Source organism: Medicago truncatula, chromosome 1 (genome assembly GCF_003473485.1).
Source record: "Medicago truncatula cultivar Jemalong A17 chromosome 1, MtrunA17r5.0-ANR, whole genome shotgun sequence".
Classification (NCBI taxonomy): Eukaryota; Viridiplantae; Streptophyta; class Magnoliopsida; order Fabales; family Fabaceae; genus Medicago; species Medicago truncatula.
The window spans coordinates 38,093,973-38,119,961 of record NC_053042.1 but is presented as its reverse complement, the minus strand read 5'-3'; the positions used below and the strand labels follow the sequence as shown (position 1 = coordinate 38,119,961).

At 33.6% G+C, this 25,989-nt stretch overlaps 3 protein-coding genes across 4 annotated transcripts; all 3 read right to left on the bottom strand.

Moving 5' to 3' along the window:
• Window positions 1-771: 771 nt before the first annotated feature.
• On the bottom strand, window positions 772-5,619 carry LOC25484486 (AT-hook motif nuclear-localized protein 6). Of its 2 annotated transcripts, none has more exons than XM_024781226.2 (5): window positions 4,817-5,619; window positions 2,288-2,367; window positions 1,933-2,061; window positions 1,480-1,641; window positions 772-1,386 (listed from the first exon to the last, which is right to left on the bottom strand). In XM_024781226.2, the coding sequence occupies exons 1-5, from the start codon at window positions 5,163-5,165 to the stop codon at window positions 1,090-1,092; spliced, it is 1,017 nt and encodes a 338-aa protein (XP_024636994.1). In that variant the 5' UTR covers window positions 5,166-5,619; the 3' UTR covers window positions 772-1,089. The 2 variants fall into 2 exon arrangements, with proteins under 2 accessions (XP_024636994.1, XP_013468783.1); XM_013613329.3 differs by having other exon boundaries at window positions 2,288-2,373; window positions 4,817-5,617.
• Window positions 5,620-7,120: 1,501 nt separating this feature from the next.
• LOC25484485 (65-kDa microtubule-associated protein 3) lies at window positions 7,121-12,590 on the bottom strand. Its single transcript, XM_013613328.3, has 13 exons — window positions 12,419-12,590; window positions 11,960-12,047; window positions 11,638-11,844; window positions 10,757-11,002; window positions 10,434-10,640; window positions 10,185-10,340; window positions 9,936-10,095; window positions 9,684-9,835; window positions 9,512-9,599; window positions 9,092-9,165; window positions 8,888-8,962; window positions 8,478-8,751; window positions 7,121-7,875 (listed from the first exon to the last, which is right to left on the bottom strand). Exons 2-13 carry the CDS (start codon window positions 12,029-12,031, stop codon window positions 7,397-7,399), a joined length of 2,190 nt encoding a protein of 729 aa, XP_013468782.1. The 5' UTR covers window positions 12,032-12,047; window positions 12,419-12,590; the 3' UTR covers window positions 7,121-7,396.
• A 1,985-nt stretch (window positions 12,591-14,575) lies between these two features.
• Window positions 14,576-20,448, bottom strand: LOC25484484 (protein YLS7). The gene is made up of 4 exons (XM_013613327.3): window positions 20,213-20,448; window positions 19,192-20,051; window positions 16,861-17,135; window positions 14,576-15,838 (listed from the first exon to the last, which is right to left on the bottom strand). The coding sequence occupies exons 2-4, from the start codon at window positions 19,886-19,888 to the stop codon at window positions 15,035-15,037; spliced, it is 1,776 nt and encodes a 591-aa protein (XP_013468781.2). The 5' UTR covers window positions 19,889-20,051; window positions 20,213-20,448; the 3' UTR covers window positions 14,576-15,034.
• Between the last annotated feature and the right edge of the window lie 5,541 nt (window positions 20,449-25,989).

Below are 25,989 nucleotides of genomic sequence, written 5' to 3'. Positions count from 1 at the left end.
AGACTAACGTTTCTCTTAGTGATGTTGTATCTCACGTGGAAATTTTAATCCAGTTGTTATGTTTTAATTGGGCAACAGCACCAATAGTACATAAGTAACTGTTTGTAAGTTTTGTCCTTATGCTATTTAGTTTGAGAGATTCAAACCAAAACTCTTGATGGGTCTCAATGCTGGTTTTGTTGTTGCCCCTGATTCTAACTCATTAGACGCTTTGTATTCTTTCTCTCGTTCGTTTCTGTCAGTTTGAGGTATGCCCTTCTTGGTAGACTAACACATTCGGAGCATCAGGAATTCAACAAAACAATCCATATACAAACATGAAAATGTTTACTAAAATAATGATATCAATTGTGTAACAAAATAATAAAATTATAACAATATTCTTGCTGCCTGCAATTTTACTTTGAAATGTCTCTATTTGACCCAAATTCTTAAATACTTTGAATTTTTTTAAAGATGTACTCTAAAAATATGTATAGCCCTCATGCATGATACATATCTTATCATTTAACTATTTTAATTATAAAACTTTTCTAAATTTAACATTAAGAAAGAAAAACATTAACTAAATTAACTATTGTATTTTAAATTTACGGTGCTTCAAAAAAAATATATTATTGTGACAGTTATGATGGCAGCAGTTGTAGTTACAGAAACAGCTATAACCATCAATTAATTATTTAGATTGAAAACTACATACTACTAGTAGTATATGATTTATTAAAATGCAGAGTGACCTTTTATCAACAAGAGAAGGTAACCCTAAGAAACTGACATGAAAAATCTTCATTCACAACAGAATAACTTAATTTAAAGTTACAGTTCATATCACATCCAATCACACTTAATTATAGCATCCATATATATAGAGAATAGAATTCTTAACAAGGACAAAAATAATAGCACATGTACCCTACATCTATTTGCTACAATGATGAGTAAACATCACTAGAGATGAACAAAACAACCACGTGGAAAACTAACAAACCAACTAACATCTAACACTAAACATTGCACTTTTGACACCCACAATTCTGTCCTGGTAAGTTAATTTTGACAGCATCAGTAAAAGCATGAGGTTGATTCAACTCAAGTAGTTGATTGACTATGATTAGAGTCCTTTTCAGGTAAAGGATCTCTGTCTTCAGCAGATGAGGTGTTCCTAGAGTCTTGAGCATTGTTGTTGAAAGAAACAATATTCTCTTCTTGAAATGCAGCAGGTGTCATAAAAGGCTTCACTCCACCAAAACTTACTTCATTAGACACATGATGATTAACATGTGGAGGAGGATTATTATGAGTAATAGTTGATATAGTATGCTCCACCCTCTGCTTCTTGCTGTTGTGCTCCAGATGGTGACCAGGAAGAAAACTTCCCACAACAACCTGATGCATGCATAACAGAGTAAGCATTAGAAAGAAGTGTTAAAGTGAGTGTTGCAAACAATTTTTTGTATAAAACCTACTCCTGAGGTTTACCTGCACGGGACCAGAAGCTATAAGCAAACCAGCGAGTCCACCACCCAATACTCGGCCATCTGGGCCCGCCAAAGAGACACTCATCCCACCAGATCTGCTTCTTGTAATTCCATTCTCAGTTGGCATAAAGGAACCAGACAAGGAAAGAATCTCAAACCGCCCCTGTAAAAGCACCCAGTATGAATGTATTAAATCCATTCACTAAGGGCATAAATGAAATTGAAAGATATATGTAACACCGATTCAGTATGAAGTTGGTGAGTCGATGCCATAGAAGGGAAACTCAATTAATATTTGATATGTATAGAATCAATATATCAATACATATAATACAAGACGGACATGGCTGCATATAAACGAAGGACTTTATGGTACATACATTCCAATATGATAGAGAAACAAATGACTGAACTCTTTATTTTATTTTATGTAGATGAACAAGATTGAACTCACCTCGTATGTTAAAGTACCCCCTGAAGAAGTCGATTGACGAAGTGTAACATTTGAAATGGTGCCAGTGGCAGAGAGAATGCATATTGCACGTGATCCTTGTTGGGAGGACATAATTTTCATGGTAACATCCTGAGACAGAGCATAGAAAATCACAAATGCTAAAATGAGCATGCAGAACACCAAAAATGAAATTCAAAAACTAAAATCCAGAGTCAATAATTTACTTCAATAATGACAACATACACAACCACTTGATCCATACCATGGTAAAATATGATATAAAGAAATGAACAGACTATAGTCATAACCTAACTAAAGTTCAGGATATAGACGTAAAAGGATAGGAACTTATTACCTCGCCAGAATTCACTGTAAGCACATAAGCTGTGAAGTTGGCACCTACTGAGTATGCAATTCCCTCACTTACACCTCCACCTACAACTACATAAAATACATATAAGGAAGATCAATTGATGGAGAAAGACAGGAAATGCAAGAATGTAATAAAGAAAGTCTAGAGAGGAACTTCCTTTATAGTTCACAAAAATAAAAACAACAACCAGTTCATTCATTATATAAAAGCAATCCATTAAATATTAAAAAAAAAAAAAAAAAAAACGAAAAAGAACATTATGTATCATTCAGTCAGATCCATCTTTTAAAGGATGAGGTAGATTTGAAGGAAAATGATTTATTTTCCAAGAGACTTCATTAATAGAAACAGCAAATTAAGCATAAAGAATTTTTAGAACGAAGATAAATTCAATAAGTCATATTTGAAAGTCTTAACTCCAGCTCAATTCATTTATTTAATTAGACAGCAAACTCAACATTCTCACGCAACGCAACATTACATGGAAGTAAATTGGCCAGCCCTAACCTAATTTTCGAAGATTCTTTATTACCCTGGATCAAAATTGTGTCATTAGTCAAAACAATTAAGTGTCGTCTCTTCTATGTACTGCATATAGAGTTCTAACCACGTACTATGCTATAGTGCAGAAGCGATTATAACAGTATCCAAATAACCGAGTCAATAAATATTTTTGTTTTCCATACTTTACGGCTTTCTGGGCCTTAGTTCATAACCCTCAAAGACAAAGAGTGCCAACCCTCTTAAACAATTAAAGAACCCAGATCTTGTTCAGATATGGAAGTCACCAAGCCAGCATGTTCACTTGCATGCAAAATGTAACATATGCATGTTGTTTACCATGTTAAACAACACACAATTCAATCTAAATATTGTCCTACTTGTATGTTGCAAGATAAAGAAAAGGGAAGAAAATGCCAATATTAAGTAATGATTTTTGTCCCTTCTCTTTATTTTGTTGTTTAAAATACTACAAATAGAGTATTATTGCGGCCACTAGCCGCTATTGGAAGTATGTAGCAGAGCGGTTTTCTGCTGTCGCTGTTGTGCCCACTATAGAAGCAAAAATGGCAGTGCTTACAGCAACTAAAAGTTTCAGAAAAATGTAGTATTAGGGATATTTTAGGGTTTTATTCTTCTAATATTGGGATATAAACATCAAATTTTGATGGTTAGTTACATTAAGCATTTAGATGCTTTAACTTGTTTGTTTTATGAGTTTTTTTGGTATTTACTCCTGTGTTTTGATTAAGAACTATGACTTTTCATATATATATATTGTAAATTACTGGCATTTATAGATATTGTATTATTAATAATTTAATTAATATGTATATGAAATTCAGAATACGTTTTCTGAATATAGCATGTTTAGGGTTAGCCACTATGTGTCGCTATCGTGGATTGATAATAACTATGCCAAAAAATTGGCAGAACATAATGTTAATTAAAAAAAAAAAAAAAACAAGGCAGCGTTTTAAAATGATCTTATTAAAGTTCCTCATTTTGTTGGTCCTCTTCTTCACACAGAAATTTCTACCTAATACATTCTCTAAATCTCTCCATCCAAGCATAATATGCAACCAAAAATCTCTTCTGCAAACATTAAAATATATTTCAATGCATTTGACTAAAATATTGATGGATAGTACCATTCTAAGAGACCACTAGTTTTTAACTAGAAGATCATATTTTTTGTCTTAATCATCGGGTTCCTGGGAGATTGCTCTTAATAATATATCCATAATAACGAACAAGTTTAAATTTGGAAATATTTCAGACTGAAATTCCTATTTTGCAGCCTATTATTCAAACCAGCAAACAAGGTGATTAGTAAGATGTTAAAATTAATTATTATATTAGCTTTAGACCAGTTCTATATGACAAACAAGCTATAACTAACTATTAGACTCATTCTAACTGGTCCCTTCATTTACTCTAACCGTTTCCATTGTCATATAATGCATAATGCAATACTTTTCTTCATCTTAAAAAGGAAAATAAGGAGCATCATATGCTACCCTAAACAGAACAAATACAACCTCACTTTCAACCACAAAAATATCCACATCCACCTCACACTTTGTATTCAGATCTGAAAAGGAATCTCAGCTAAGGGTCCACTCCCCACCCCCCAAATATAAACTCTATCACAAAATCAAAAATACAAATTTCACATTATAAACACAGATCAGAGAAAATAACTACCTCCATAACAATTAGAACTCAAAAAACAAAAATTAAAATGAAAACAAAAATCAATTATGTTGAAAAAATAACAAGAGGATTCATGATTCATTATAAATTTCACTGTTTTTTTTTATGAATAATAATGAATCCCACTCTCATTTCTCAAAATACTGCAAATGTAACAGTAAAAACAAAACCTTAGAAACATAAGTAACAGTCAAAGAAAATTATAAGAAGAAAAAAAAAAGGAAAATAAACACTAATACTATCTAAAATTGAAACTTCAAAACATTTCAAAGATCAAAGAACTATATATAATACCTTGCACAGGTGGACTTTCAAAATCAAACTTAAAAGATGATTTCTTCATAGATTCAACAGGCTTCCCTCTACCTCTTTTCCAAGCAGAGAACTCTCCAGTCAACGGTATCGACGATGAAATCGGCATAGGCGAAAGGGCAGTCACAGCTCCAGGAGCAGGCTTACCATCTGGTCCATACTTCCTTGGTCTCCCCCTCTTCTTCTTCAACGCTGTCTCCGGCAACGACACCGGCACCGTTGCCATGGAAAAATCCAAGTTGTTATCAATCCTTGGAGCAGCTTGAAAACTCACAGGAACCTCATTACCACCCACTACATTCACAGCTCCAAAATTCTCTCTTTCTTCCATTTTTATGCAAATCAAAGAAAACTAAAACACCCCAAAATTCTAAATTTAGCTTAAACCCTACCCATTGAAGATTCAAACGTTTTCAACTCTTAATCACACTAAAAATTCAGAAAAATTGAATTTTTTTCAAAAAGGGTAAAAAATAACTTCAGAAAACAGAGTTTGGTACAGAAAATTTTACAATCAGAGATTAAACTACAGAAACTGAAGAATTTTTGTATGAAATTATTGAAAGATGAAAACCTAGAAATTGAATTGGAACAGTTGAAATTAGTTTCCGAGAAAATCGCAGTATTGTGAGCTTAAATCTGCACCATTGCAAGAACACAGAAAATTTTGAAATTACCACAGAAATTATGGAAAAAATCTAGAATTACTAAGAAAAAAATACAAACTTTGGCTAAGAAAATCTCATGTGTGATTTGTGAATTTAGGGTTTTGGAGGAAAAGGTTGAGTAAATAAATAAAGTTGATAAAAAAATGTGGAAAATTAAATAAATATTAAAATAAAGTAATTAAATATTCGGATTTTAATTATGAATTAATATTTTAATTGTAAAATTGAAAGTATAAATTTTGGTTAATAAAATGGTTCACGTCCGTCTTGGAAATTTAATAAAGTTGATTTAATAAATGACTGTGAATGCAGATACTTAATTTGAATAGATTAAAAAAATAGGTTGCATTTTTGAAAAGGAAAGAAATTGGCATTTTTTTAATGTAAATGGTATTTATTTATTTAAAGTTTTTCTTTTAAAAAAATATTCAAAGCTGTAAAGTTAAGAATGGAACCATTACATTTTCCCAACTACTGACAAGTTCTTTTGTCTTTTCAGTTAAATTAAATTAAAGTTGACCAAGAAACTCAAATAGAAAAATTTAAAAGAAAAAAGAATAATAAAATTAGAAATGCCCTCTTTGTTTGGTGAATATACATAGGATGCCACTCTAATGTGAACCTCTAAACTATTATTTTGATTTTTTGAAGATATTAGTTGATCTCATTGTAATTTTTAAATGTATCGAAATTGTAAATATGTTTATAAATAATTTTTTTGTAGATATTTTAGTTTTTAAATTCATTTTGGATTTGAAAATATATTATATAAATAGTACACTAGGTCATTTAAATTAGAACTGCGTAGTCCACAAGTTTTAGATTAACTGATAAAAATATTAAAATTGTTAGGCCGGATGCTATTATAAGGGCTCGTACATTCATTTATGTGCGTGAATTTATAACGATTTTGTCATTTCGTATATCTAAAAAAAATTAGAACTGCCTAATGTTTGCTCTAATGTAAACGCGCGAGTCTTCTTTTTGTACCCTTTTCCTTTAATTGCTCACGCCTTCTGTTGAGTGTTTGACCACAAGGACTGTCCTAAAACCCACTTTCTCCTTTTAATCAACGCATGAAAATAAAATATAAGTAGATTTTTTTTTGACAGAATTTTTTTTTTTTTTAGAAGCAAGTCCTGTTATATTCTTCAAGTTAATTATGATGCACAAAACCTGTTTTTTTTTGTCTTCATCATATTCATCTCCTTTTTTTCTAGTTAATTTGATTCAAATGGGGCTATGAGTAATCATGGATTTGACCATACTTGCTGAATAAAGTAAAAAAAATGAAGAGTTATTTATTTTAACATATTCATGCTCTGTTAAACATATACACAAAATTAATGCCAGCTATTAATTTGCTCATCCTAATATTCCTCATTCTCAAAACAGTAGACTTAGTTGTCAACATAAGAGAAAAATGTTTCTCTACAATCACTTTATTTTTTTTATCATGATTAAGTCTTAACAATAATGAATGAGTCTTGAACTCAATAAGTAATTTCGTTAATATGGGTCGGAAAAGTTACAGAGCAAAAGAAAAGCGAGAGAATGATGAGTTAATTTGAAAGTAATTTGAGGAGGATTACAATAATGAAAATCATGGTTTTGCTGGTACATGGTAAAATATTTCAAATTCATTTAAAACAGTAACAACATTAATTCTTCATATAGGTGGGATCCAATACAACCAAGACCATTTCCAGATGAAACAATCAGAAAGAAGTAAGAAAATTAAATCGCATTAAACCACAAAAATCTCATCAATAAGTCTGTTCCATATCCTAGTCTAGGTTCATTTCTTGTAATGTACACAACAATCAGGAAGCCAATTATAATTGACTTATGATTATTCATCACATTAATATAATCTCTCAGCCAAACAAAATAATCATGCCAACATATAATAAGCGAGCCGTCTTTCCTCGAAGGAATATTCAATCTCTTGGACTGGAATCACATTGCATCCAACAGTAGCTGACGATGGAACTGGAGTCACGGCCACATTCATTGAAACTGATGAAGGGACTGGAGTCACGGCCATATTCATAGGAATTGATACAGTTGAAGGTGTTGGCGGGATAGGAATAGGCATCGCCTTTGGAGTTTTATTCTCTTGATCAGTCACAGTCATTGCCTTGCAGGGACTAACAAAGGGCACATTGTTAAGGGCCATTGTTTTTGGGAACTTTTCACTCTGCATGATATGCTCATTTGCAGCATTCGCCACATTTGCTTTTGATGATACATTATTAGATGAGAGGGGAGAAAAAGGTTGTCTTGTCAGAGGAGATTCTAATTCATAGGCACTAGCAGCACCAAGTGAGTGCTTTTTTGCAGGAATCCCAGCAATATCTAGTCCTCTTCGAGCTTCACATGGAAAAAAAGAAAGAGAGAGAAAAAAAAAAAAAAAAAAACACTTGTTAAAGTTCAAAATTCATATGGTACATGAGAGTGTGTGTGAGAGAATGCATGAGTTCGGAGTTATGCATCATATATATTACTATTTATACAATTTAGGAAACAAACATCAAGGAAAGAGCTATATGCCAGCCATATCAGCAGTTGATGTCTTCCTCAATGACTGATATGGCCAACACTTTCCTCTAAAGTATTCACTCAAGCTCATGTCAAAGGAACCAGATACAATGATCAAAAGACATCATAATTACATTGAGCGAGGCTCTTGTGTCATCTTAATTTTGAGAAGAAAATTCACAGATTGAAATAAGAAAGAAGAAAAATGAATGTGGTTTTAACCAATTTTCTTTTGAATATAGTCTGGACCTAGAGAAAACCTCTCCCCACCCCAGCAAACAACCCCTTATCACTTTAACCACAAACCAAGAGACCTGATTGATCTATGACCTTTCTTCTTTTGAGTCAAACAGGAAAAAACACAATTATAACTATTATTACTAAGTAAGGAATCTGAAACCACGAAAGTATAACCAAAAGTAGAGTTAAACTACCTGATGATAAACAAGAAACACCATCATCCGGGTAACTTAGTTGATCAAATTGAGGCACTTTGTCAACCTTTCTCATGGCACGTGAATGAGTAGCTTTTGAATCAGGTTTTGGAGTTTGAAGCATTGCTCCTCCAAGGGAAACTCTTCTACTAGCTGCACCTCCGGTTGACATCCTAGGCCCCTTCTTTACACTCTGTGGCTTTGAAGGGCTTGGTTTTGATCCATATAGTGCCTCCTGTTCTGCTATCATTTGTCCCTGAAGCTTTTTCAGGTCCTGCAACAGAAACGTATAATTTAACAAGTTTCGGAGAAATTACACAAAAACATATATCTGTTGATGAATATACAGATCAATAATATAACTAGAATTCATTTTGATTGCCTATTTAAATGAAATAAGAAGACTATACCCGCTGCCTACGGCGTTCTTGCTCTTTCTCTTCTCGTAATATATTGTACTCTTCAATCATTGAGAGTAGACGAACCTAAAAAACCAAAAACAGATGGAATCATTTTGAAGAAAATTCACTTGTGCGGTAGCTAATAATAATTAAAAAGTAAAAAATCCAAAATTTAGTACGACAGTCAACAGAAATCTTAAAGAGAGAACTTACACCATCATATGTGAACTCGAAACCTTTTTCCTTTTCCCATGCTATAGTTTTCGAAGTCAATGCATCTACCATTCCTATATATAAAAAGGGAGACGTATCACAACCATACGTGAATATTGATGTAGATGGCTTGGCATATTACAAATGAAGTCATAGTGGAACAAAAATTTGAATATAAATGATATCAATCAAAGAAAACAACCAACCAAACTATTGTTAATTATCCCATTCTTGCTTTTGGAACTCACAAGCAAAGTCGGAATATTAAGAATTATCACTGCACATTGAAATTGACACCTTTGCTGAAGCTCCATATATAATTATTAAGTCACACTTGTGAATGCAGGTTCATGTTTCAGTTTGATGTGTTTATATCATTGAGCCAAAACATATGTGTAACAATTAAGATCTATAAAATACCTGGAATTTTGTTAACCAACCCACGTGCTTTCTCAGCTCGCTTGAGAGTAAGATGAGCACCTCTTCCAGCATTATATCGATTGTCATCCTGGAAAATGAACATTGAGCTTATTTGCAAGTATGAGTATGACTGAAAAAATGGAAGTCAAAATGGAGAATACAAACAACTAACCCTGTTATATTCCTCAAGCCAAGACTCTTCGTTACATGCAGCCAACCATTTCTCAACCTTTTCAAGTATGTCTTTTCGACCCAAAGCTTCCTCTTTAACTTGGGCAACCTGGCGCTCAAACTGTTCAAGCACACATGCAGGGTCCACAATTCCTGCATCAAGGAACAGGCAGAGTTTGAAGTGTGCAAAAGAAATAATTGCAATCATGTCCAGAAAAACCTTGCAAATTAAAATAGATAGAAAGAATATTACCAGATTCTATAGCTTCAACGGCATATTCGACTGCACCATCTATTTCTGGAACTAAATGAGTCTTTCGACAAATTTCCTCCAGCTCTGTTCTCTTCTTTAGCACAAGCTCCTTCATTTTGCTGGATTTTAACTCTTCTAACCTAGATACTTCGACCTCCACCTGCATGGCATTAATACTTCTTCGTGAATTCTGAACCTATAAAATAAAGAAATATAGTCCATATTATACTCAAGCAACTTGTAACTCACGCAATTGATGAAGTCCTCGGACAAGGTGTTTGGTTCAGTTATTTCATCTTCTGAGGCAGCTATATTACAAGTAACATTCTGAAACATCTGCTGCTCTTCAATAGGTGTATCCATCAGGTTCCAGAGCTCCAACATTGTTGTTGCAAGATCTTGGAGCTGCCAAACAATGACTTACAACTATCAACCATGGCAAAGAACACAAAATTCAAAAAATAAAGTGGCAGAATTTATTTTTAAATCATTGTTTACCTTCTGCATTCTCTGTAATTTAATTTCCCGTAGTTGTTGTATAGCAGCAGCCAGTTGCTGGATAGTATCATTACTTACACTCTTAGGTCCTTCGTCTCCTAAACTGGGATGAATTCCAAGGACTGTCTGCTTAAAGTCAAAACCGAGCACTAAACAAAGAGAATTTAAAGTACACAAGTGCTCTTGAACCGTCTTTAGGCGCCCAATCTGCATGAAAAGAATGAACCATAATAAGTAATTAGTTATAGTGACGCAGAATACAAAAAAAATTGTCGTTAAGTTGATGAAACGGAAAAAATGATGGATAGAGGTGAATTATTGACCTTTTCACTTTGAAGTGCATTTAGCTGTCTGTGCAAATCTTCAAATTTTCTCAGGGACAAATCAGTTTCATCTACAACGGAAGGACCATACTCTTTGGGGCCATAAATTTCCATTGAGAGGCTTTGAATCTGCTCTTGAACTTCTGTAAATTGATTTCTACGCTCCAACTTCTGCTTTTTCATCTCCTCCAGCTGTGGAAGAATTCTTGCATACTCTTCCTTCAGGCTTCCAGCATTTTGATCGGACTAGAAAAACGGGAAAGAGACAAAGTACCGATCCAATTAGTACTCTAACTCGATAACATGTTCTCTTGGCAGAAAAAAAGACACACGAAAATAGCAAATTATGCATTAAAGATGGTGACTATATCAAACGCAATGTTGATTAGGATATGGATCTTATAAATACGGCAAGTGCGCTATCTATGGATACAATGTCAAAAATAGACCAATTATATATCTACTTTCCATTTGATTTAGCAAGGGCAATGTGTCCTTGTAATAACACATGGTCCAAATGTTTACCACGTGAATGTGGATGAGTCGAACTACTTACCCTTTGTTCATTTATTAGTGAGCTATCTCTCCCGGGATTTTGAAATATGTTCTGCTAGAATAGGGTAGCAATCTGCTCATTTTTAAAGGGTCATTCTAACAAGTTACCCAAGGGCATTGTTTCAGGAATCCATAAAAAGAAATTGACTTAAAAACACCAATTAATCACATGAAAAAGTAATAAACATTCCACTTTTGACTACTTAAACAATGCCTTAAGGGGCACTTGTTAGTATTAACTTCAAATTAAGCACTTCTTCCATTGTATTCAGGTAAGAAACATACACAAAAATGAGCAAATTATTGCAGTTATTAAAATATATAACCTGTCTAATGTGCACTGGTCGCTCGCCCATTGCAGAACAGATAGCTGCAAGTTCAGCCTCACAATCAGCAATTAACTGTCTTAGTTGAGCTCTAGACTTATTCGCCTGATCTACCTTCCTTCGATACACTTCAAGACACTCTTGTTCAAGTTCAAACAGCATTCTGTCTCTATCTGGCTCCGCCTCACCAACTTCATCCCAAATTATCTAATAAACAAATTGTAACAAACAATAGTAAATTCTCAATGTTTTTCAGTCATGAATAAATTCTTACTTTTTTAGGATTCTAGAAAAGATAATTGCAGCAAAATTGAATGAACACCTGAAGTTCATACAGAAGAGATCCACAAGTTGTTTCGGCTTGCGAAAGGGGATCGTTTTGAGGATTAGCCATTTTCTAGTACTGTTATCTGCCAAACACAATCACTTCAAAATTGAGAATCTAAAAATATATGAGAGAAGTAGAGATTACCAAAAAAACAATACAACAATTGTTCAAAAAAAAGCGATTAAAGAGGTGCAAACATAGAAACATAATTTGAATTTTGAGTAAAATTACTTGAAACCCTAAATTGTTAAAAAAAAATAAAAATGAATTGTAACACAAATTTGGGGGGAAACGGTAGAGAAATTGATTGAATTGAGAGAAATGGTACATAGATCTTAGCTGGAAGTAGCTACAAAATTAAAAAGAGAAAATAGAAAGTTTGTATAAAAGGAATGGAAATAAAATTGAATATAGTTAAGATTCGTGGGAATCTGAGGAGCGAAGTGTACTGACCTATTTAGGAAAAGAAATGAATCACTTGATTTTTGAAGAAGACAAAATGAGAGAGAGTAAAAGTGATTTTGAACTGATGAGAAATAAGTGATTTCGAACTTTCAATTTTGAATTCAGAATAGATAGATATAGCCGTTTTAGTTTTAAGGAAAAAGAGTGACCGTTGACGTTCAAAAGCGCTCGATCTCTATTTGATTTCGATTCACATTTATTTAATGTTTTTTAATTAACTATATATAATAAAATAAAATGGTGTACGGACGGGCTGGGTTATGGTGGGCTTCATATTCATGAAAGAAAAAGCCTTGAATTGATGATGTTATGTCTGTAAGATAGTCCTAAAATTGGAAATAAACTTTTCAAATTTCAAATTTACAAGAGAGACAAAAAATACCAAACACCAGTGACATAACATGTGACTGTGAGTTAAAACAATATGATCATATCACCATAAAACTGCTGTAAAAGATCCATTTTTAAAAAATACACAATTAAATAAACCCACACCACATAATTGAAAAATGTTGTTTTTACTACCAAAAAATATAAAATAAAAAATTATTGAAAAAGGTTGTTTTACTTTTGTTTTTTTATCAAATATTAACATCGATACTAACATTTTTCCCTCAAAAAAAAACATCGATACTAACATTTGAAAATCACTCAAAATACTAACAACCCTTGTCACACTTTAGAAATAGAAACTCGTGATTCATCTTCATTCTCATGAGTAAGTAAGACTGTTACCTGATCAATGTCCATTCAACATAAACAAAGGTGAATGAATGAATTGGGGTTTGAGGCACTCATTTTTGTTCTCTCATTTTTTTTTTCAATTGCTACCAATCATATCATTGTTTCCCTTGTTAGTTGTTAGAATAAAAAGAATTCTTAACCTTTTAATATAGTATTGTGAGTCATCGTTTAAATTTAAGATGATTTTAAGTGTTGACTCAGTATTTGGATTCCTTGAAAAATATTTGATCGTCTGATTAAGATTGCATAGTCCAAATTTAAAGTATATTTTTTCATCTTTTTATTTTAAATGTTTTAAATTTGGACTATCCGATCTTAATTGAACAGCTAGATCTACTCTGATTGCATAATTGCAGCATCTTTGACTACAAACAATCCGGATCCGCTGGTCCACCGTAAAATTTGTTCCAAACTGAAATTTAAAATAAAGATTATGAAAATGTAATTTACCCAATGTTCCTCCTTATTTATCAGAACCTAGTTTTGGTTTTGCAACATGGATGCAACTTATTATGAAATGGGTCTTGTTAACGAGTGCTCACGGGACACTCTTTAAGCATCCTTAATTTAGCAATTATTCTTTTAAAAAGTCAACTATTACAATTTTCAATGCTTTCAATACACAACTTTAAAAAGTCAACTATTTAAGGTGCTTAAAGAGTGTTCCGAGGGCACTCGTTAACATTTCCCTTATAAAATTCGTTATAAAATTACTCTTTGAAAAGTTTAAACATTTCTCCCGGAATCTCTAAATTTGGTGCTTGTAGTGTATTTTGGTGATCTTTAAATGAGCTTAATTTTATACAATTAAATTAGTTTAATTTTTTTTTTAGGGATAAAATTTAATGTAAAGTGATATATAATTGAACATTTAAATTTCAAAAGCAAGTCTAGCGCAAGTGAATAGAACAATGTATGTAAGGTGTTGCAACCCGAGAGTTTACCTCAGCTTGTTAACACGATTCATCCGAATTTACAAGTTAACACTCGATTTGTGGAACCCTGAGTGTATGAGTTTTGTGAATCACTGGAGTTCATCTAACTCATTAAAAAATATTTCAAAAGAAAAATTGATATAAAAACAGTGAAAAAATTTCAAACCTACATTTTATCTTTTTTTTAGCACACCTTCATTCAAACTGAGGTTCTGTCCTAGTTTCCATCATAAAACCATAAATTCTAGAAGAAAAGAGTGACAGATGTTAGGCTTGAACTTCAACCAGCGTGAAATTCCATATTTATCAATATCCTTAATGACAGAGAAGCACTTCAAATTATGAACCAAATTGGCTTGCTAATAGAAAAAGTAGAAACATATTCAGAACTAGCTAAAAAGCGATAAACACATTCACAATCACATAGTAAAATGACATGTAAAACCTGGAGTTGCTCATGAACACATTTCATAAGCTAGGAGCTTACCATCCCAATCCTTAAAAATAAATAAATAAATTTCTCTATGATATAATATTATTCTGTGATAAAAGATACAGCCGAGACCTATTTTTACCTCTCTCTATAAAGTCTACACAAGTCAATCTCATGAGTGCAGAAGCACAACATGCAGCTTGAATGTCATCAAAGAAAGAAAATAAAATAAAGAGGATATTACACCCCCGCCTCTATAGTATGCTTTTCATAAATGACACATCCATCACCTCTATATACTGTATAAGATCTTGAACTTCCCTTAATTACACACATTCTATCTATCATGTAAAGTAAAAGGGGGTTTCATTTGAACAGAACCAAAGGTGTGAGTGCAATCTCCCGACAAATATGGGGTGGTAAGTGGTCATTTGAAAAATAGAAGGGATGTTTGCGCTATTTAATCAAATCTCATGAGGTGAGCGTAACATCTCATGATGCACTTCCACCTTCATATTCTCTCTTGATGATTTCCAAGACAAGTTCATTCCAGGTATCGACAGGACCTGGCATGCACCAGTGCAAGCAATCCTGTGGTGGTGGCCTTCCATCTGGGCCACGTTTCGTGATCTTATTTGGGTCGGGGCTCCTGTAAGGCCCAGGATGACCGTCATGCCGGTATTGAAACACTTGAGTAATGTCCATTAACCTCAACTTTGATTTATTTGCAGCCTTTTCCATAGCTCGGTTAAAGCCTGTAACTTGTTGCTCATGCATCGTATTTGTGTATGCATTTTCTACCAGTTCACCAAGTGCAAGAGGCTTAACCTTCCCGGTGCATGATCCACCGGTGTTCCAGGCTCCACCCTCATAATGATCTGGTGAATAGGACCGTACAATTGCGAGACCTTTGTAAGTTGGATGTGTAGCAAGAGCAGTAAGAATTGTTTCTACAGATATAGCATATGCTTGAATGTTGTTGACCTTCATCTGCTTGGACTTGTCAGGCCACCATAACTGTCCTCCCACTATCTCGTTATTCAAGATATACACAGACTTCTTAGCAAACCAATGACCAGAAGAAAGGACAACCACGTCAAAATTTGGGATATTTTCCATTAACTTCGGGTCAGGGGCATCAAGATGGAGCTTATCCACACCAGCTGGAGCATAATCAAATGGTTCAGATGTCACTTTGACAAGCCATGAGGACCATATCCGGACTATCATTACAGATGCGGACCTAAAATAATATCGTTGCATATTACGATTTCCCCGATTCTTTGGTACCTCTACCTGAAAATACCATATTTTCAGTTAAGCTTCTAGCTATGATAAAATGGATGCTTAATCACATGCACCATGCACACACAAGCATGGATATGGAAAACCCTATGTATGTGTAAATGAATACTTGCAATCAAATGCATGCTGCTGAATGGCTAAAAACCATTCCATTATGAACCAGGTATGGTGCATCTGCAGCACTAAAGCCACATAAAACAATTTCTGATGCAGTGCCAAGAGGCAAAACATGCATTTTTCTTTTTATTGGAATATACTTTGGCTGGGAAAGGCATAAAATTTCAAAGCAAAACTAAGAAAAGAAATGTTGAGAAAAATATACTAAGTTTCTCGCCAAATCAATTTGATTAAGTTCCTCTTTTACCTAGTAAAGAAATGTTTATATGAGAAACTAGATTATAAATGCAGAAATTGTTGTTGTACTGGATGCATATCAATTTGTTTCCTGGTTTCATTCTCATTTACTTCCTGGTTTACCTAATAAATCACCTCCCCATCCTCTTTTACCTAATAATAATAAAATAAATCCACATGTTGGAGAAATTGTTTCAAAGCAAAACAATTTTTCTTTTTATTAACATTTATGGTTCTCATATAAATGTTAATAAATTAAGCATCCACAATATAATAATAATAAGAGTTAATCTATTTATTCAGATGAAGCCAAACCAAACAAATATAAAATATAAACAGGTTGAGAGCTTTATCATGTTGAAGTCTTTCTGTTTAGACGTGTATTTACTTTGTTGGACTAACTTACTGCCAAACAAAGTGAACTGTAAATGATTCGATTATGTGTGTCTCGGATAAACTCACAGACAATCTCGTACATCTTAACTAGTCAAATTCAAAGTTCAAATATTAAAACTCCAGCCCTATTTTTAGAGTTCATAATCACAAATAATATGCAGCAACAATGACAACAGTAAAACTGATAATATTTCCATAATCTCTAAATCATTTTATTTTCCATGCAAAACAGATCAATAAGGAATGAAAAAAATAATAATAACCTGCCACAGAATACACAACATTGATTCCATCTGGTTTCGAGCTACTGAATCTCCAATGAAAGCCAAGGTCTTCCCTCTCATCAGCTCCAAAAATTTCCTAGGATCAAATCGTGGGATGTCACACTGAAAGGGCTTCCATCGCCAATTCTCATAATCTTTGTCAGGCCTCCCATTACCCTGGCAATTCTGCATCTGTGTCAATACAGGGCATGTATTGTTTGTGTAAAGTGGTCCCAATGGATCATGTACCCAATTCCCATGGTACAGATCACAGCCTACACAACAGAATGGACAATACCAATTAAAAGCCTCATACAGAGTAATTTCAAACAATATTATTAGAAAACTGTAACCTGTTTACAATAAGAAATTTTTAGTAACAAGATACAGCTACTAATAATTTACATATGTTTGAGAATTTTCCAAACATATATAGCAACACAAGTGTGAGTGTCTCGGTGAGTGTGAGTATGCATGTGTGCGGGCTCGTGTGAATGCATGTATATGTGAGGCTGTGTCATATCTGCCAACCAAAACTTTGAATCATACATCATATTTGCAGTCAGTAATCCATATACCTGAAACTACTGTGAATTCAACTTTTTAAAAATTTGAATAATTGGTTTCATGTTTCAATTTATTCATTTTGTATATACTACAACAAAATATTTCTGTAACAACTTTTTTTTAGAATAAGCCAAACTAGCCCACCAAAATTGGCACCGGAGAGAATCCAACCTGAGACCTTGAGAGGAACACACTCCGAGGTCCCAAGCCAACACCACCAGACCAACTCAAGTGGGTTTTTTCTGTTACAATTCTTTATAGGCGATTTAGTGTTGTTGACAATGAAATTCAGATCCTTGCCCAGAAGTACAAACACAATTAAATCCGTTGATTCAGTTGCTATTAACAACTCAATTATGTGCTTAGCAACAAGAAACAAGGAACAGTGAACAACCAAACATCATCATGACAATACCACTCCTGCCATGGTGATTAGAGGGTCACCAGACTCGAGTGCAAACTATCCCAGAAGGCCAGGACAGAAGTAATGGTTCGGAAGAAAAAAGAAAAAAAAAAGCTTCTGATGATTTAGAGATTTAACAAACAGATAACCTACCAAACAAACACACCGAAATTCCAGTAGATAAAATGGTTGAGTGCGGTACTTAAGCTATGAGGCTCTCCCACTTAATGGACTAGTCTTTTGGGTTGGACTCTCCTCATGGACTTAAGTCCTAATAAATGATGCTTTCATTGAAAGTCGGGTCACAGAAAGGGCTACTGATTAAGGTACTCAACTAAATACCGATTGCTGATAGAGTGAAAACTGACGTAGACGTCGGCTCTTAAAGGGGGTGGTGGCAATGTTAGGAGTCCCACATTGACTAGATAAAAGTGCTCAGTGTGGTACTAAGCCATGAGGCTCTCCGACCTAATGGACTGGTCTTTTGAGTTGGGCTCTCCTCGTGGGCTTAAGTCTAACGACCACTTAATTAGCCCAATTGATAACTGAAACAAAGACCAAAATAAAATAGAGGTTACTCGACAATTGTACTAAAAACAAGCTAAAGTGGTGGATGCAAGGAATCTCATTAAAGCCCTCATCCTGTACTCGGAGAAAAATATAGACAACATCATCTCTTTTGCTACATTAGTGTCTACTGTAAGAGAGAAAAAAATCTCTCTCTCAACCTGAATCCTTCAAATGCGTGAAGCAGGACATATGTATGCATGTGTTAAAGACGAAATATATCCCTCCCCCGGGCTTTTCATGTAATACATTAACTAGACAAATAGCTAAATGAGTGTTTTTTTGTTAGGCGGCTAAATGGGCCTTTACCTAGATCACAGTTTGAAGTTAGATTAAATAGTAATGTTGGGGTAGGATGGTAGAACAAAATTGTACATTTAGTAGTAATAGTTAGAATAAGTTATAAAAAGAGAATATAGGAATGGAAGGGAGGAGCTGTCAATTTGATAGTTGTACATGGAAGTGAAAAGAGATATCTTTATGAAGGGAAAACTCTTGGGTTGAATTACATTCTACAATTCCAGTTCAGTTTGCAATAATACACTTATATTCTCTTGATTTTTTTCTATCTTCTGTTCATTTCCATTTATCTAGGATATAAAAAGTAGTGAGTTAAGATTAATAAAATCAGACTATTTTACTAAACACAATGTGCTTCCAAAAGAGAGTGAAGTAAAGAAAAACATGAAATTTTATGTTATTGTATATTATACAAAACAAGAATGGTAAATACTAAAATACCATGAAGCATTTAAAAAACAGGCTAGTGTAGGTGAAAAGATTGCAATAGTAACCTGAATTAACTGAACCGGCATTGGATGCATTGTCAGGCTTCTTTACTGATTCTGGAACAGCTGTTAATGTGGAATTATCAGAAGTCGTGGAGGTTTCCTTTGGTGCTATAATGACACCACCGGACTGATCATTTGAAACCGTAGAAGGGGGTTCTTCAGTTCTAATACCACCCGTCAAATTGGAAGAACCGGCACCTGCTTCAACCGAAACAGTTGCACTTGAAGTTGAATCAACTTGTGAATTTGCTTGAGCAGGCAAACTAGTATTGGCCGTATCTACACTATCGCCAAACGAAGTCGTGGGTTTTGGTGGAAGTTTCACATCAGAGGTTTTATTCACATCCTCACTTGTTGGAAGTTCCACAGAACTAGACTTACTATTGTCTACTTCCGAGTTTGAAGTGGTATCGGTTTTTTCTATATTGCTATCACTAGTGCCAGTGGAAGATTGTGAATCTAAAGACGGTTTATTATCAATAGAAGCATCATTTATGGGAGATCCAGATACATCTAACTTCTCAGAACTACCTATACCATAAAAATATCCATGAAACGTGGCACCAATCGGCGATGAAACAAGAACAAATGAAGCATAGATTAAGAAAATTGCAAGTGCTCCAACTAAAACAACAATCCAAGAAAGTGGTCTTGGATGGTAAGACATTTTGGGTGAATCTTTAGGTGTACCCCAATTCATGTCATTCAATCAAACCCTAGCTACACTCAACACTGTAATCTTTCAAAACCATAGAAAAATATCTAATATCTATCTAAATGTCAATTATAAAACATAGCAAAACCACATAGGAGATTCAGGTAACTGGTTCCTGTGATGATGAGATCAATGACCAAGATCAACCCTGTTACATCCAATAATATACAAGTTAATCATCAAACAAATTTTGATACCCATCAAGAAAAAACAAATTTTTGGAATAAAATCTAGATGAAATTGAAAAGCCCAGAAAAATAAATGAATGAAAAAATAATTTGGATCACGGGATTGATGAAAAGGAGAAACCTTTGTGGCGAGATTGTGGACAAGTTTGGAGTGGGCAATAGTGTGTGTCCAATGCGATGCGGAATTTGGATGGATTAAGAATGAATTGTGCTTTTTGTGATGCTTTTGTCGGTTCTGTAAGGAATGGAATAATGAAGGTAACGTGATGAGAGAGAGATTGTGTTTATGTGTGAATGTGAAGAAGAAGAAGAAGCTCACATCAAATTCAAGACAACCTTTTCTTTTAGGAAGAAAAAATGTTTGTATTTTCTATGCAAACAATATGCATAAATAAGACAATTAAAAATGGTAGTAAATACCTGACCAAAAAAAAATGGAAGTAAATAGTAATTTTTTTTGTACTAAAAATAATGGTAATTTTTTTCTTAAAAGAAATAATTACTTATTTAAAATTATTATGTATTTAATATAAAATACATAAATTTGAAGATGAATTTAGAATTCTTAATCTATGGAAGTTTTAATTGCTAGAAAAAATATTTAATAGAAATTTGTTTCTTTTTAAAACAAAAGCAAAAAAAAATAAAATTATCTTACCAAGTTTGATACAAACACATTTTTAGTTTGTTTTTTTATGAAAAAATCAGAAACAGATTAACAAACCTACGTTCGACATAAAAAGGAGTGTCTAGAAGGGGAAAAGGAGTGATATATTACAAGAATTAAAAAAGAAAAGCAAAAAGCCAAAAACAATTTACATATTACATAGCCACTAAACCAAAGCATTGCAACTGATTCAACCACCAGGTATGAAAATCGACAAAATTATTAGGTTTGTGGATCTTCAACCACCACTAAGAAAGAAGTTTTATAGTAAAATCAAGCACCTGCTCTGGTGAAAGGTTTTTATTATCGAATATTCTGACATTACGATCTTTTCAGATAATCCAAATAGATATCATCCAGATAACCTGAAGACAAGAGCGGATCTCCTTCCCGAACAAATGAGATCCACCAAACTACAAAGTTTGTTCCCCGATATTAGCAAACTTAACAAAAATATTTTCCACCCATCGACAAACCGAGTTCCATATACCACCAAAGAAGTCACAACCAAGAAAAATGTTAATTGTTTCTTCCTTACCACACCCTATAGAGCAAAGTTACGAACCAGAAGGCACCACGCCACGACGATTTAGATCATTCACAGTGGTATCTTTTTATTGAAAAGTCTCTACACAAATAAAAATACTTTCAGGAGTACTGCTTTGTTCCAAACTATGTATGAATAAATATCAACCCTGGGATACTCGATCCGAGTAAGAATATGATAAACATCATTTATCGAATAACCATCACTAGTCACTTATCTTAAGTTATTTGTTCATATTGGTCCCTATCCAAAAAATCATATGAATCCTTTTTTTTTTTTTTTTTTTACAAAAATGAATCTTTTAATTTGATTAAATTGTGTTAGGTTAGTTATTTTCACCCGTCTTGTTAGTCAAAGTCGATATTTATCACATATGGCATTGACGTGGAGATTCAAACATAACATACACACACACACACACACACACACACATATATATATATATATATATATATATATATATATATATATATATATTAATAATTTATTTTCTTTCTCTTCTCCTTCCTCATATCCATCAACAAACATATCTAAACCTAAAAAGGCATCCAAAAAATTAATTCAACATGGAATCAAACAATAACGCAATTGCATCATCTTCCTTCTACCCCTAACAACTCTATCTCCAACAAAATTAAAAAATTACATATAAACCTAAGATATTGTTGAACATACAAAAACAAACTAACCCAATATGGATGATTTGGAAAATAGTTGGATTGTATCTGAAAAATTTATGAATTTGTTGTGGTTTCAGGTGTTTAAGGTTGTTGATTCTTCATATTGAGTGAAACCTATGTTGGAAAATCGAGAAAGTGGAGTGTGAAGGGTTGAAGAGGGTGGAAGAGAGATTGAGAATTTTGGGTGATTTAAAGAGTGAGAGATAAGTTTTGGCCAACATAATGTGAGAATTTTGTAGTAAAATGCCCTTTACCATGAGACAAGTTTGGGGTTATGTTTTTACAAGTGATGCTCCATGTAGTTAAATGCAACAGTTTCTTGATGATTAATTTTCGTCCCTCAAACACACAAAGGTTTTATGTACATCGAGTATGTTCCAGACTGAATCAAGGCATAATCCATGATTGAATTTGGGTGCCCCTAACAACTTATACAACATTGGGCCACAACACGGCCTCGCCCTAGATATCACTAGATCAAGGCTCGAAACAGTTATATGGACCGTTCAGTCTTAATTCAATGATGACTTCTCGTAATTTGCTCACATATTTCGCTTGAGCACAAAGGTTTAGGTAAAGGTTCAAGCACAAAAACTCTAAACTTTTCCTATAGATACTAACTCGTGGGGGTTGATCCAGGTACGCTCGCTCTTTAGCCTAGATATCTCAATCACCCTCGACACTTATTGATTTGATTGCCATATTGTGTGCAAGTACACCACCCCCTCTGTAAAAAAAAAAAAAAAAAAAAAAAAAAAAAAGGATGTTGTTGACAAAGGACCTCCACTCAAAGGTCATTCATCACCGTCAATTAGAGATCTCAAAGTCTGAAAGGGTCAAAATCCAACGATTTAATAGGCATACGCAACGCCTCTGTCTTAGTTAAAAATGAACATGGATTTTTTTTTTTTATGAAAATCTAGTCATGACGAAGAGACCACGTCATGACAGAGGTAAAGTGAGAGGAATAGTATATCTTGGAGTTGGAGTTGTTAGGGGTAGAAGGGAGAAGAGGTAATGGTGTTATTGTTTGATTTCATGTTCAATTAATTTTATGGGGCTTTTTGGTTTAGATGTGTTTGATGACGATGATAAGGAAGGAGAAGAGAAAGAAAATAATATATATATATATATATATATATATAATTTAATTTAATTATATTTTAAAAAAAATTGTTGAGTCATAATATTATTTTATGTTTGAATCTCCACATCAGTGTTATGAATATTGACTCTGACTAACAAAATAGATGAAAAATACTAACTTAACATTATTTAATCAAATTAAATGAAGAATAACAACTTTTATTTGTTAGGGGACCAATACGAACCTCGAAATTAAGATAAGGGGGCAAAAAGATGTTTACGTAGATTTTTTTTGTCAATTGTAACTCAAACACTTTAAATAGAGGTATAAGTGGTTCAAGCAAAATTGACGAAGATAAAAAACCAAACCAATTTCTTTTTGGATATTTTATGATCCAAATCAAAAGCCGAACCGAAAGAAAGCAAACTACCGTTTGACCCGACTTTTTTTCAGTTTCTCTACATTTTTAAGGAGAAGCTAGGCCAAACACAATATCAATTAAGTTACTTATTAAAAAAGTACTTTTTTTAGAATGCATAAAATTGAATGGAATAAGCTTTAGCCAAAAGTTGTTGAATGCTACTTCAAAAAACTATTTCTCGACAATTTATTTCACAAGCACCTCTCTTCAACCCACGCTGAGAACTTTTTATTTTTTATTTTTTAATATTTATATTTCAATATGCTTTTTTCTTCTATTTAATTTTTTTTTTAGCCGGTTCATTTAATTATTTTTTTTGAAGGAGGGTCCATTTAATTTTATTATCTTTTTTTTAAAGGAATTATATTATCTTTTTATCACTTATATATTTAATTTCAATATCGTTTAATTATCACAACTTTGTTAATATTTTTATTCACGCTGTCATTGAATCACACCAAATATTTTTATTCCTTTTCTTCAACCTCGCAAATATATACACACGCATTAGAGTTTAGAATAAACTTTATGTTCGTCTGTCTATTTTTTTGTTACGCTAATGCGTATAATTTTTTTTTAGCGTTGCATAATATATTCGTCTGTGTAACGCCCACTTTCGTTTAATCGTTATTTAATCGAGATTAGGCAATTATATGATAATTATATAGTATATGCATGATTTTGGTATGTTTTGATGATTTGATCGATGACGTGTTAAGTTATGAGTATTGAAGGATTTGATTATGATATGGGAATTATTTTATTGTTAAATAAAATAAAGATTTGAAAATAATATAAAATATTTAGTTGAGGGCTGTTTTGATATTTTAGATAGTTTTGGGGGAGAAAGTGAGATAAGATAAGTAATTAGAAAAAGATATAAATAGGAGAAGACCTAATATTTTAGAAACTCATTGTACGTGAAAACTTTTGGAAGAAGGGAGAAAAGCCAAGTCTAGAGGAATCAAGGTAGAGTGCTGCGATTTTCTTCATTCAAGGTAAGGGTGAGACTAATAATTCAATAATGTTAATTACTGTAATTCTGATGATTAGTTGACAAAGTTAGGATTGATTTAGAGAAGTTTTGGAATTAGGTTAAAACCCTAAAAATTGATGATCAAACGGTAAAACTTGTTTAGATTGATGTAGAAACCGTCCTTTAACCTTAGAATATGTTTAGGATGAATTCTGGAATCAAAATTAGGCTTTGAACCATGTTGTGTGATGGATTTTTGAGAAAAACCCTAGTCTGCCCGTGCTTCTGTTCATCGCTCGCCACGGCGAGTGATGATCCTCGCCTCGCGAGTGATGAACTTCATCGCTCGCCACGCGAGCCCCTGTCCTTCGCCTCGCGAGTTGTTTGGTCCAACTCGCCATGGCGAGCAACCCTTTCTCGCCTCGCGAGCTCAGGCAGAGAGCATGTCATGTTTCGTGTTTCGACCTTTTTAGTTGAACCTTGTATATTCTTGAGTACCTGAACATACCTAGTATTGATTAGGAATGAATGTAGGATCAGAGGGAACCCAGAACGACCTTAGTTTGGGAGTTGAGTGGTACTCGCCATGGCGAGTAAGAGCTCTCGCCTCGCGAGTACAACCAGGATGAACTTGATTATGTGTTTGTGCGATCTGTGTCGCACTTGTTGATCAAGAGTGAACCCCTAACTGGTAATGAGACCTAGTGATGTTGTTTAATGCAGACTGTAGAGTTGTTTAAGTTATATTAATATTAATTGGTTAAGAACTATTGTATTGTATATTCATGCAAAATGAGAAGATGTGATAATAATGCAATTTATGTGCTATTGATATAATGATATCATCTTGATATGTGACTTGTTTATGCTGCTTCCGTTGTTTAACTAAGTGCATAAGTATATGATGAAGTTTAGCTCCAAATTATTGGATGCATGTTGATAAGTCGATTACGTTGTTTTTGTTCATATGTGTCCATGCATAGCATATCATTGAGCTTTGTCCTCACCACGAAAATTAGGAGCTTTGTCCTCCGCACGTTTTATAGGAGCTTTGTCCTCCGCACGATTAAAGTATATTAATACTTATGATGACGATTGGTACCACATGCATATAAGGAGTCTAGGAGCATTGTCACATTGTCATGATTAAGATGCCTTGTTGATGATGAGTGGATATGTGATTACGTGATAAGTGTTCATTGATTATGTTATGTTGTTTATAATGATTGGATATATGATTACGTGACAACTGTTTAGCATTTATGCAAAGTTAATAATGAAATGATTATGATGTTAATTTATGATTCGCAATTACATTGATTAATGTTATTTTATTATGAAATCTCACCCCTTCTGCTTGGAAATGTTGCCCTTCGTATGGGTAACTTGCAGGTGATCGTGCTTAGTGTGCAGTTGCTTCTGTGAGTGGCCTTGCCTCTCTGTGTCGTCTAGGTCGCTCTGATACGTAACGGGATGGGGTTAATGCTATAACATGCTTCATTCTTTTACGTGAACTGCCA

Coding starts and splice junctions, on each gene's coding strand:
- LOC25484486 (XM_013613329.3), bottom strand. CDS start 5,165: ATGGAAGAAAGAGAGAATTTTGGAGCTGTGAATGTAGTGGGTGGTAAT. Junction 1,642..1,932: donor GGGGTACTTTAACATACGAG/GTGAGTTCAATC, acceptor GTGCTTTTACAG/GGGCGGTTTGAGATTCTTTC. Junction 1,387..1,479: donor TAGCTTCTGGTCCCGTGCAG/GTAAACCTCAGG, acceptor TGCATGCATCAG/GTTGTTGTGGGAAGTTTTCT.
- LOC25484485 (XM_013613328.3), bottom strand. CDS start 12,031: ATGGCTAATCCTCAAAACGATCCCCTTTCGCAAGCCGAAACAACTTGT. Junction 11,845..11,959: donor CTCTTCTGTATGAACTTCAG/GTGTTCATTCAA, acceptor TTTGTTTATTAG/ATAATTTGGGATGAAGTTGG. Junction 9,166..9,511: donor GTTGGTTAACAAAATTCCAG/GTATTTTATAGA, acceptor TTTTATATATAG/GAATGGTAGATGCATTGACT.
- LOC25484484 (XM_013613327.3), bottom strand. CDS start 19,888: ATGAATTGGGGTACACCTAAAGATTCACCCAAAATGTCTTACCATCCA. Junction 17,136..19,191: donor TGCCGGTTCAGTTAATTCAG/GTTACTATTGCA, acceptor TCTGTTGTGTAG/GCTGTGATCTGTACCATGGG. Junction 15,839..16,860: donor TGTTGTGTATTCTGTGGCAG/GTTATTATTATT, acceptor TGGTATTTTCAG/GTAGAGGTACCAAAGAATCG.